The sequence below is a fragment of the Monomorium pharaonis genome, chromosome 9, assembly GCF_013373865.1.
Source record: "Monomorium pharaonis isolate MP-MQ-018 chromosome 9, ASM1337386v2, whole genome shotgun sequence".
Classification (NCBI taxonomy): domain Eukaryota; kingdom Metazoa; phylum Arthropoda; class Insecta; order Hymenoptera; family Formicidae; genus Monomorium; species Monomorium pharaonis.
In genome coordinates, this window is record NC_050475.1 from 4,257,832 (window position 1) to 4,271,474 (window position 13,643).

The 13,643-nt window shown below is 29.9% G+C and overlaps 1 protein-coding gene across 6 annotated transcripts in view; it reads left to right on the forward strand.

Moving 5' to 3' along the window:
• The window catches only part of LOC105835671 (furin-like protease 1), a 216,426-nt gene extending 205,527 nt beyond the window's left edge, over window positions 1-10,899 (forward strand). For 4 of the 6 annotated variants that reach the window (XM_036291646.1, XM_036291647.1, XM_036291648.1 and 1 more), the window contains one exon: window positions 10,230-10,899. In XM_036291646.1, the coding sequence (XP_036147539.1) occupies window positions 10,230-10,675 (446 nt within the window). In that variant the 3' untranslated portion in view covers window positions 10,676-10,899. The remainder of the gene's footprint in view (window positions 1-10,229) is intronic. The other 2 variants (XM_036291645.1, XM_036291650.1) reach the window with 2 other exon arrangements.
• The last annotated feature ends 2,744 nt before the right edge of the window (window positions 10,900-13,643 follow it).

The following is a 13,643-nucleotide window of genomic DNA, read 5'->3' on the forward strand; positions in this document are numbered from 1 at the left end:
TTTGGAAGATGTATTTTTTTCAAATGATTCTTTGCAAATTATTCATTGAAAACTATATTTGTAGTAAGAAAACCGATGACGAAATAGATTTCTCGATTGAGGATTTTCGACTTTTATCATTTTTACATATAAACACATAAGATTGTAATTCAATTTCCAAATATGCTGTAAGTCAACGTACACCACCCTCCATGTTTCATGCATCGCATCTCCTTCTGCTTTTCCCTACACTATCTTTTATTTTAAATTATTTTCTCAAAAGCAGGCTGTAACTTCTACGCTCTGCTTCCATCATTTTCTTTCTTATTGTTTCCGTTTCTATATATTTTCTAATTGTTGTAATTTAATATTGTAAATATATAGAGCAATATGTGATAAGTAATGAACTTTCTCTACTTTTTCCCATTCTCCTGCATTATATATTTTCTTCAATTGTTTCCTATCTGAATATTTTTGATTTTGGAAAAATATTGGACATTGAAAATTTGTAGAATATTTTCTTTTATTTTGTTTATATGTGCTTATATATATGGAAGAAAGATAGTCTTCCACATTTTAGTTTTCTGTAAACTTTGTTTAGTTGATGTACAGTAGTTATAGAATTCTCTTACGAGAATAATGATAACTTTATTAAAATGTCATAAAAACAGAAAATTTAATATTTTTCCATGTGATATTTCTGTTTCTTTATTTTAATATTTGAAAAAATGGTTCCTCTACATAAGCATAAGACTCGACTTTCGATCCCTTCGTTGGCCATGATATATATTTTTAGAGAATAGGCAGTCAAAAAAGCGAGTACGAATGCATATTAAATAACGAAAGAATTTTTATTACTATCGTTCGTATCGATAACATGTATAGCAGCTATATTAGTTTATTACTTATTGTGATTATATTATTACATTTCATATCAACATAAGGTGCGTATTAGTCGCTGGTGCCGTAATTATTATCGTCCTCGAATACATGTCGGACTGTTCATGCACATATCATTTCAATCAAATCACAAATGGGTGCTGTTTTCAATTAGTGTACACATATTTCGTTTTTCTTAGTAATTAGGTGTCCCGAGATTGAATAATTTACGAAACGTTAATACAGGATGATCTACAAGAAAATTATATATTTTTAAATAAAATCACGAGAAAATTCTTTCTAAACTTTTTCTGAATTATAATTCTATTAAAACTGATTACTCGTATAAGTAAGAAAAGAAACATTATTCCTAGAAATTCTTATAAAATAAAATAATCATATAATATGTGTACGTATAATTTAATGAAACAAAAAAAATAAGAATAATAAAAAATTTTTTTATAATTCAAAATATGTTTTCTATGGACCATCCTGTATCATAAATTATCAAAAGAGATGACGATAAGAGAAATATTATCATTGGGGTATCTCATATTTAATAAAACTTTTAATTTAAAAAATTTTAATGCAAATTAATTAGTTGATATTTACACTTATAAACGTACTTAGATCAATAATTTTCATTTCCCAGTGAGAAAATAAGTGAAATTTTTTCAGATTAATTAGTTTTTGAAATTAATTGTAATGTGTATAAATTGATTTGTTCAAAGTAATATTATAATTAAGTAATGCTTTTCAAAGTGTTATAATTAATTCTCATCACACGCAGCGACGTAAGATATAGCATTCATCGACATTTGTGAAAAGTTTTCGACAGTTCTCTATTGTTGTAAATTGTACTTATGTGTCCCGATAGATCAAACGAAGCTGTATGTAATTAAGAAAGAATACGCTTCCACGATTCATAGATACATTCTCTGCGCTGTGCGTCTAGTTGGTATCATTTATCCATTTATATCTGAACCAAAGCGAGTTTATACATATAGTTCGCTCATTTTGCATGAATCATTCAGATTGATCATTAACTCACGACGTCAATGCCGTTTTCTTTTATCTTTCGTTTCGTTTATCAAGTTCTTCAAATGAGGATGCTCGTAATACTGCCTACCGAAAAACGAGAACTTGAAACTATAGAGGGGTTCTCATGAATAAAAATTCAACAGCAATACAAATAAATGCAAAAAATGTGGCGGTATTATTACGTCGGTTAAATATTAAAAAACGTTCATTATGAATTCTCGTGAATACTAATCATTGTTTGGCAAAAAAATCGAGATATCGCGAGCAATAACTTAAATCTATCAGTTAATCATCTGTCGTCCAATTTTCGTTAATTAATATCGAAAAAATTATAAAACATTGGTGCGAAATAAAAATAAAATACAAAAAAGAAATTGTATATACATATCTAAAATTTGCGGTAACTGTCCTGTTTCGGAAAAAGTTACAGCTTATTTTTATTTATAGAAAGTCGATCCTTTGCGCTTCCACAAAAAAATGTTTGATAGGCGATGATTGTAAAAAAAATTTCAAAAGAAGAAAGCTTCGAAAAGTTTAATTTTGAAGCGTCAATTATGATCAGAACATATTAGAAATTACTTTTTTTTTAATTCTTACTAGATGTTTAATACTAAATTTGGATTTCGTCTCGATTTCTATTAAAGTATGATCGTGGTATTAATAAAATAACCTTCGCTATCGGATTTAGTTCTAAATGCGGTAGAAAAGGATGAGAATATTGGTTCAATGTATCGATTCTTCGAAGATCTCGTTGAGTCTCGCGTTTCTTTGTGAGCGAGAAAGATTGTAAAACGTTGCGTGATTTTTCTCGCGCGACTTACACCACGATTCGAGGAAAGATGCATTAATCGTGACTCAATTAATCCCCGATTTTGGGAAATGACATTCATCACGAAGACATTTACTGACGTAACGAAGTTATCCTGTAGCAGGATTGGAAGGATAGAAACAGAAACTTTTCGAGCGAATCGATTGAAGGAACCGGCGGCTTTTCACGAGTTTTATGACGAACCTTCATCCCGCGGAATCTCGTTTTGCTGTCATTCAAAGAGTAAAGGCGAAAGTTGTACCAAGAGTCGGTGAGCTTGTTCTAGATCACGAGAGACAAATAAAAGAAAGAAAGAGAGAGATAATTTTATTACACACTCTAGAATGAGATCCCCTAAGAGAGCAGAAAAGAAATACAAAGTCGAAAGATACAAGAGCAAAATGTGTGTATGTGTGTGTGTGTATGCTTGAAGCAGAACGAAAGGCAGTAAATGAGAATACGAGAGAAAAAATGAAGTTACGAAATGAAAAAAAAACGAAAGTACAGACCGATTATCTATATGTATAGCGAAATTCAGTTCTACGAATAAGAGTCAATTATATTAATCAGTGTGGAGAGGTGTTGGTTTCCGGAAAAACACAGAAAAAAAAACTGATATAAACGTGGACGCTACAAGTAGTACAAGAGACTTTGGATGTATTTTGATTCGTTCAGATGTGACGTATCTTCCAAAATGTACAATACCAGCGACATCGCGTCGGGGCAATCTGACTTTTAGTAACAAAAGTGGAAAAACGCTGCAACAATTTTATTTTCAAATTTCGATAAAATTTGTTTTGCAAGTAATGGCAACGTTCATTGCACATTCATTTGTAGCGTTTAACAGACCGTATAAAAAAATATTTTTTTTATACGGTCTGTTAAAGAGACTATATTACCTTTGTTGCAATAATTTCAATTTACTACGTATCTTTATATGCGTATACGCACAATAAATTTTATTAGGTGAGAGAAACAATTTTATAAGGTTATTTTTGTTCTCTTCACTTTTTATGTCAATACGTTTCGCGAATTTTGCATGAATGCACTTTGTACTTAATTTATCTCGTCGAATGTGACCAGCCGAACTGGAAATTCACATTGCGAGAAATTCGATTTTTCCAAATTAAATTCGGTCAAATTATCCAGATGAGCAATTTAGGGGCGAGTCGACGTTTAACATTCGATAGGTACTGTGTACCACTGATCACACGTGGTTCAATCGCGACAATAATTCACATTGCACGACACAGCGTGCATCCCTCACTAAATCGTTATGTGAACATCGACTCGGAAATGCCCAAATCAAATTGTCACGATTGGAAAAATCTGTAGGACCTTCAACGCGAATAGCGCGAATATTTACATATTTCGCTTGAATTACATTTTATATCAAATATCATTATGTTCATGACCCAAAACTGCCAAAGGAACGATCACATTAATATATAACTTCATCCTCTTTTCTTTATAGTTTTATAATATTATTTTACCAAATTTATTTCTATTTTATAACGAAAACATAATTTATCTCTTTTATAGTCTTAATCTGAAACACGAAAGCACTTTTCTGTTCCACTTTCTCGTAATTTATATTTGTACGAGACTATAAATATCGCCCTTACGAATTTATAATTTTGTACTTAACAAAAGCAAACTAATTTATTTAAAGATATTTAAAAATACGTGTAAATTATAAATGGTAAAACAAAATGATTTATTGAAAAAAATACATTTTATTGAAAGTTTTAGGAGATATCTTTCTTCAATGTTCATGTGCTTTAATATTTCTATATGAATTACTAAGAAAAAATATGAAAGATGCACAATCATTTTGTAGATGTATATAATATTGACAAGTATAATAATTAATCAGATTATTACTTGCAAATCTATGATTTGTTTAATGTCGAATCTAAAACGCAGCCGAGTCGGATGCTGTCCCGCCGCGATTGTTTGCCATATTGTTAATGTATCTATTGTAAATGTTTGTATATGTATTGTAAAATGTATCTTGCTTGGAGAGGCGACATATCTTAAGTTATAATGTTTCCGAAGAGGTGAGAAGAAGAACGTGAGATGCGATTTCGCAATTCGCGCCCACGTTGCACGCTCGCGCGCTCGTCCCATCCGTTTCTTCCTTCCTTTGACTTCACTCCTCTCTTTGCTACGATTCACCGTTGAAAGATATCGTCACGGAGATTCCATCGGGCCCGATCATTCTTTGACAGCGAAATCTATAAGGAACGGTCATGGGAGGAGGCGCGACTCGTGCTGGGCGCGAGTGTCTGCTAAACACATTTATGTACACATATACATAATATATTGTATAAGCAATGGCAGAACTACTACGAGTCATTATATACGACATTGGAATTTGTATATCATGAACGAATTAAAAGAGGAGGATCTCCTGAATAATTATTTGGATATTATTAATCCGCAGACGCTCCGACGTCTTGTAGGGCGGGTCAGTCGGATCAAAGGGTCGATCGTATTCGTATTAAATACTTGCGCTCAAAAGTAAATATGAAAACTGAGTTGAAATATAATTGCGCGGGTATAAATCTGCGTATGAATTTAATCGTGACATTAAATCGTAATATTTGATCGACAATGACAAATGACAATTTATTTATTGTCAATTCAATTAGTATGAATGTGACTCGGCTCCTTCATCCGCTTATTACCTTTTTTATTTAAGACACAATTCATACTTCAATCCTACCCGTTGGTCATTAGTTTACTAATCTGCAACTCGCGAGCCAATTAACGCTTCTAATACTGCTCGATGTTCTAATCCCGATTACGCGAGGATATATGCAGGTATGTGCCAATTAAAGCATGCCCCGGTTCGTAAATAAAGCCATGTGATGAATAGAGATCCGACTGGAAGGGTTACCATAATTCCCCCATAACGATCGTTCATTATCCGATTAATCTTTTGTGTGCTTATATATCTCATTACTTCTATTATCTTCTATTATCTCTAAAATCTCCATAATTTTGAAAAAAATACAGAACAGGGAATAAAACAAATAATTTTTAAAAAATCAGTATTATATTTCAAAATAATAATTCTCTGCGTTTTGTACAAATTGTACATTATTGATTATCTTTAATTTTAATATTGCGATTAAGCATAAAACAACACTATTAAAAATGACAAGAAAATTATCTTAGATAACTAATTTGGATCATAATATAAGCAGAATATATATTTATATTATCGGTATCAGAATTTTTCATGTCATAAATTATTTCTTTGATGAATTCTTTGTAAAAAATGTCGCGACAGAAACTTGATAAATATTTTAATCGAAGGTATTAAATGGTGCAAATTGCGTTTATGAAAGACAAACTACGTCAAAGTAGTTGAAAAACATTGATTATAAAGAAATTTATTTCTCATTAAGGCCAAGTAACTAAGTACTGTTTAATCATTAAATATATTCAGGCGAATATCTCATTTCTTAAAAATAACAATGCATGACAAATGAATTTCTTTGAATACACATTAAAACCTTAATCATACCTTTCGAAATGCATGTAGTTATAATATAGCTATAATGCCCCGTAATTGTCATATTCTGTCATAAAAAAAGAAATATCAAGGCGAAGGAAAAAAAAAGAAATAAAGAATTAAAGATGCCCAGACAAATAAACAAGAAAATCAATACTAAAATTATTATATAATTAATTAAAAAATTAATTAAACTTTACTGCATATGAAAAGCTTTTTGTAAATAACTCAAGAAAAACTCTACTTAGTAAAGTCTAGTATGATATCTGTATACAATAAATTCCTTTAATTATAAATGTTTTAATTATGTATGAAACAGACATATATATGTTTTAAAAAATGTTAATAATATATTATAATATTAATAATAATTCTGCATGAAATGTTACATTAGATATTAACTATTTATTAAGGTAATTATTTTATGATATTTGATTTAAAATGCATGTTAAATATATTGAGTATTGCACTTCTAACTTACTCAATTCTTGAAAAAAAAAGGGGTTTTTCAAATAGCACACTATCGCTTATATAATATGCACGCACATTAGTGCAACGTGTTTGAATTGCTTTCTGACGATTTCAGTGTGTCTTCTAATTTACTCCCGTTCCACAGTATTTGCACATGATGGAAATTTAAATTTAATAAAATATATAGAAACTCTGTATTGCTTCCTTTTCTTTAAAATTTCTTTAAAATTGATACTATGATATATGATTTATAGTCACTGAAATTCTTTTATCATAATACTTTTTTCAATCCGTTGAATTGTATTCCATTACGTTGAAAAAGTATTAAGGTAATTTTCGTTCCCACATTTCAACCAAGATTTTGCATTATTTTTTGATCTGCAATTATTTCAGTCGTATGATTTTTATCGTAGAAAGATTATTTTCTGGAAACGTAATTCAATCTCGCAGTTAAATTAATGATGCACTTTTTATCCTTTCTTTTTTATTGAACCATCTATTCATTTTATCTGGATCAAAACGGATGTGGAGAATGTTGGAAGACGACACGTTAGAGCCGTGTGAGCTTGTGGCAGCGTGGACCTGGTACAATTATCCGTTATCGCGATCCTACTAGGACAGGAACGATTAATCTGCACACCGTGCAGAAGTAACTCTTAGGGATTTGATGATTAACTAGTGCGAACACATCCTAACCAGATAGCCCTTTCACTATATATTACCGAGGACTCATCAGCCCATTTAATTGAGCCGTTCAAGTATATAAGTCAAAGACCTACTATCTATTTCTTTTATATTACTTTCTTACGCATTAGTAGTAATTACACTTCAGTCTATAATTCCATTAAAATCGCAATTAAAAAACATGAAATTGCTTTTATAAGTTAGTAAAATATAATTATATTTCTTTGATATCATTTTTAATTTAGTGAAAATTTAGAATTGTTAAATCAATTCTATGAACTTTAAAATTCAAAATAAAATTACGTATATTATCTTTTTTCTCTCCAAAATTTCACACTTAAATCACAGAAAAAAATTACGTGCCAAAGTATGATTGGAGTGTTTCTTAAATCATTTCCCAAAATTCGTAGTTCTTTCATGAATATCCTATGTGAACAATGCAATTTAAAAAATGAGCAAAGTTTTCTTGGCAAGTGTTATAAAAATCGAATTGTTTTTGAAATATGAATCGTTTCGAAATTATCACGCGAACGTCGCCTTTTATCCCTTTAACCTATAGCAGGCTTCAGAAAACGTATTTAGGTACTTGGACTCTCCGTGGGGACGAGTGCCGGACTTTCTCAGACCAGCCACCAACCATCACCATCACCAACCACATCCACACATCCACAACCGCACATAAAAACAAAAAATACTGCCTATCCCTGATCGCTTCACCAGCACGGTGAGTCTTACTTGTTCTTTCTATATAATATCCTATTTTAATCCTCTATCACACGATTTATCACTCTGGAAAGTACTTGGACGCCTAGGGAGATCGAGATTCGTTTCTCTAATTGTTCTCTAATTTCACGGCTGTGCTTTCTATAAAAAGGATCTCCAATAAAGATTTATGTTTTTCAATTTTTTACGTCTTGTCGCAGCAAGTGTTTAATCCCAGATTATTAATAAATTATTAACGCTAAAGACATTGCAATAACGCACTCAAGTTACTAAAATTTAATAATTATTGAAAATTTTAATAAGTTTTTACTTTACAAAAAATTTAAAAATTAATGAAAAAATCTGTTAACAACAAATGTATAATTCATTCTTCTCTGATAATATTGGATTTGTAGTAATTACGTTATTTTCTATGAATACTGCGTATTTCTCTTTGCGTTGTTATATTTTACATTTTTTATTATATAATTATAAATGATCAGTAATTCAAAATCTTGATATGTAACATCATATCAAGTTAACTTCAATTTAATTAGTCGAACCTCATTGTTGTTACAGTCGACAGTTAATTATTGCTAAATTATTTAGAGAAGCACCATGGAATTTAGAATTCGTTCTATGGCTTCCAAGAAATAAATGTATTCCTCTAGGTTTCACGTACTTTGACGAGAGATAGTTTCTATTTTCTCATTTCTGTACTAATGGCTTCTGTCTATGCATGTCTTTTTTGCTTACGTTTCTCGTATGAAGAATCCTCACATTAATTAATTTTCTACCAAAATCAATTTTGTGTTACTATAATTAATATAACATTAGTATAATCATTACCATCAATAGACAACAATAGACAATTACATGATAACTAATCATCAGAATAAATAATATAATGTACGAAATAGTAATATTATGTATAATAATATATAACAAATATTAATAATAGAATTAATAATGTGAGGATACTTTTATATTATTGTACATTTCATTTCCATCTTATAATGTGAAATAGTAATGGAGTATGATTGAATCGTCAATAAGAGAAATTATAAATATTTGTCAAGTGTGAATATTTATTAATCGTCGCTATTTTATTTTACATCTTACATAAAATTATATTGTGTTCTTAAAGAAAAACAATACAAAAATATATTTTTTAATATGTAATACCTTTTTTATCTGCAATTAATATCTAAAAAAGCGAGGAAATATTAAGACTGTATAAAGAAATTTCAATGTAGATAATGTAATATCAATTTGCTAACATCTTTTCCTTTGTATTTTGTAAAAGTTAATCAGTTTTACATGTAATAATTTTTTTTTATCACAAGATCGTGTACATTATGTATAAACAAAAATTGAAATAATATAATTTATTTATAGATAACAAACGAATTAATAAATTCCATAGGCTTATCAAGGCATTAAATATAAATGCAATACAAGTGCAAAAAATAGTGTATTTTTTACTGTTCTTTAAATATTGCATTCCAATATTACGTGTGTTTTGTAAAAAAAATTGTAAATGGAGTACAGCATGACATTGATACTTTCGCATGCTTGATAAATTTTGAATATTACAATGTTATCATTTTGCTTTATCATTTTGTGCATTTATTAATTTCAAAAATTTTCTTACATTTATTTTATAGTATACATTTGGCATTCGCCAAAAAGTCTAAGCTATGTATTGAAATAATTCGAAATTGTGGTATATGGTAATTTAACTTACTTTAACATGTTTTATCACAGAGATTTTTTAATAAATTTTTTAATAATAAATTTACATAGAATGTTACTAGAAATACACCTACTGTGTTGTGTGATTGGTTAGTTAACTGTTCGTGCAAACGATTGAATGGTGTTACATATAAATTTATCTAATATTATTGATTAATATATAAATATTATTTCTGATTATATTTTTGTGAAAAATTCTGAATTATCTAAATTTGATTTCTACTTGAATTCTTTTTGTTTCAATTTGAATTTTTTTCTTTGTAACGCCAATCATATCGACAATGCAATTGGCTATATCAATACATCACATTGCAATAACAGCAACGGCGACAGCAATAACACAATTTCGACTAAACGAGAATGAAGAACCGATGTCTAATTTTTCAGTGTGCAAACCAGATTGGTATCAGAGCAACGGTAGCTGCTTGCAACAGTGTCCATCTGGAACTTACGTGGTCCGAGATGGCGATTCTAGTGCTTTTTGCACCGCATGCCATTATTCGTGCCTAACTTGCAAAGGACCTAGCGACTCTGACTGCATCACGTGTCACACGGATTCGACGTTCGTGTGGAGTAACGGAAAGGCACTGTGCGTGCTGAGCAACATTTCCTGGCAAATACAGTCTACAGTGTGGTTCCGCAGGTTGACTGTGGTGTTCTTAATCAATTTAGGTCTAGTGATCGCTATTATTATTTACTTTATGTCCCTCTGGTACATTCGTAAACGTAAATCCGTCCATAAATACAGCAAAGTATTTATATCTTACTCTGGTAACGGCGAAGTCAATGCGGATACGGAATTAAAAAATGCTTACATCTCTGAAAGCGAGTAAGTCTATCACTAACGCTAAAAAATATTTTTGAAAAAAGATTATGAAGTTATCAAGAGCATTTTGAAAATATTCTGATATTCCATCTTTCAAAACTGTTCTTTATTAAGATATTGGATATAATATTTTGAAGATATTTTAGGAACATCTTTATATAAAACATCTTGATAAAGATATATTTTCTCTCTCTCTCTCTCTCTCTTTCATTTTCATATCGTGAGAATATTTTTTATTTACATATAACTTTTGTCCTAATAATTTCTTAGCTAAAAAACTTAAATAAATTTAAAGGTAATTTAATTTAATAATTATGTATGAATACAGAAATATTATTTTAAGAATATTTTCTGAAAATAGAAATGTTCTGAGATTGAAAAGGCATCTAGTAGTTTTATAAGATTCAAGATAAGAGACGTAAGAATTTTTCGGCACAGGTGCAGATGAAATACTTATTATTATAATGTATACTGCATGTAACAATATATAATAATATCATATATATTATAAAAATAGGATATATTTTATATAATGTATTGTTACATGCATAATATTATATCGACTTAAATTCTTTAAAAAGAATGGACAAAAATCAAAATGTAAGGAATGAAAATAATATTTTCAGAGAACATTTTTCGAGAAAAAATTTTCTAAGTACTTTTATTTCAATAAATGTTCTATAATTTTATTTGTTTTACGCGAATTCAGCATTATCTTACCGTCAAGTTTAAAAGCGATACTGCACTTCTGTGAAAGTAAGAATGTTCCTTTGTAGAAGCTTGTGAGATGTTTGAAACGTAAAGCGTTAATGGTGCCGATAGTTTCCTTTGAGATGAAGCAATTGCTTCGTTGCGACGCCAGTATTGTAGCAATAGTTCGTGACGATGGACCGTTTATCGATCGCGTGAATTAATGCGTAATGTCTCTTGAAGTACCGGAGAATGATTTTATGCGATCCAATGAGTCTCAAATACCTGTGTGATCATTCAGACTTCTATTGTGTGATTAAGAGTGAGAGTGATGAGCGTTAGTTTGGACTGTGATCTAACTAACACGATCACAAATAACTTTATAAGTATTAGTGAATGTTTATAAAGTATATTACCGGTAACTCTTATTTATTAGATCTAAACCAGTTTAATATGTAACATAATATAGACTAATGTGAAAATAACTTCAAGATAAGTTGAAAAAATGTGCATTAAAAAATAGATTAAAGAAAATTATACAACATTTCTGCATCTTTACAGAAACATATCAATATTTCATTTATTATCTATCGATTTGCAAGTAGTAAAATTTCTACATTGATAGACAACGCAAAGATATTTAATTAACGAAATTATCACATCGCATCATGTATGCATAATCTGCATCATAAATTAATCCCAAGTGATGATAAGATTTATTGCGATTAAAAATCGAAAATAACATAATAATTTCGTTATTTAAACAAAGCTAAAATAAAGCATATTTTTGTAAGAGCAATTTACCTCAGTAATGTGATACACGTGATTAGTATGAATTATAGATTATAAATATCATCGCGCCTACTATAATTATTCATAATTGTTATCAATAATCATTGAATCACGATGAGGATTGTTCTTGTTAACGTTGTAAATTTAATAAAATAATGAAAAATAATAGCGAAAGCATATGATATTATGTTTATTATTCCTTCACAAAGTCATCCCCTAATAAATTATTAAAATCCTTATAAAAAATATACTTTATGCAATACTTTATTTCGTAAATAAATTACAAAAATTTTTACTGTACTTTTGTTTTAAGTATTTATTTTTACTCTTATTTTAGAAAAATATTTTTTTGTCCTGAGATATTCATTTAATATAACATTCTAGAATTCATGTAAAGTCTTTATATTGATACCGTTGTTTTTATTCTAATTTACAGTTTAACGTTGAACATCGAGCATCGACGAAGCCAGTATCTAAAGCCAAAATTAGAAATGACGGAATAATCTGATAAACGTAATCCTAGTGACAAACATGGAAATATATGTATAAAAATAAACCACACAAACGGATTAAATAATTTAATTTAATTATAACCGCACGACAAATTTACGTACTGCACGCATTGCGAAATGTACAAAGCAACATTATTATTGCAAGCTGAATTGTGTAATTAATCCGCAGTGCCGTTAAAAATCGCTACTAACGAGCGGCTTCTCGATATAATTAGAGATTGGTTGCTTATCCTAATCAGTGAATCCATGTGACACAATCGACAGTGGGGCTTACTGCGTTTCACTGACGAAACAATTTACTAATTGTTGCCAATTAATATTCCCCAGTTTGGGCTTGTACTCTTGCTGCTAAATTCTCAAATGGAGATTCATTTTCAAAGTAAGTTTGTGGATGTGTGTTTATATATTCGAAAGAAACGCTGTCGACATAGAATTAAAATCGAGACAAAGCAATAAACATACTCTCTAAAAGGGATTATTAAATAATTTCTATTTATTTTCGCGCGATTTATGCGAAACGTATTTGTTCATGCAAATATCGCGGTGTGACATGTTCGAAATTTGGACCCACATATTTTCAGTAAAACTGTAGTTACACGAAATATTCGAGTGCATCAGTAATCGCTTCATAAAGATCAGATGAAAGCACCGCGATGACTGTATTTTCTGGAAAAAAAAAAGATATTTGTGCGTATTTACTGCCTGCGAAAAGCTTTCCATCAATATTCGATAGCACAACGAATATCGGGTTTCGTTACTGGGGTTTGTTATTGCAGCATGTCAAACGTACGTGGTTTTAATACGAAATATACAAGTTAATGTTACGGATAAAGGATACCTGTATCGAACATAAATTGCACAATGTGCCGTGCAATCGCTTCATAATGTGCTCAGTTGCAGGTTCAATTGCACGTAATTCACCGGTGAAACACGACGCACGTATACGTTCGGGAAAAAAGAATTTATCTTTATATTGCGTAT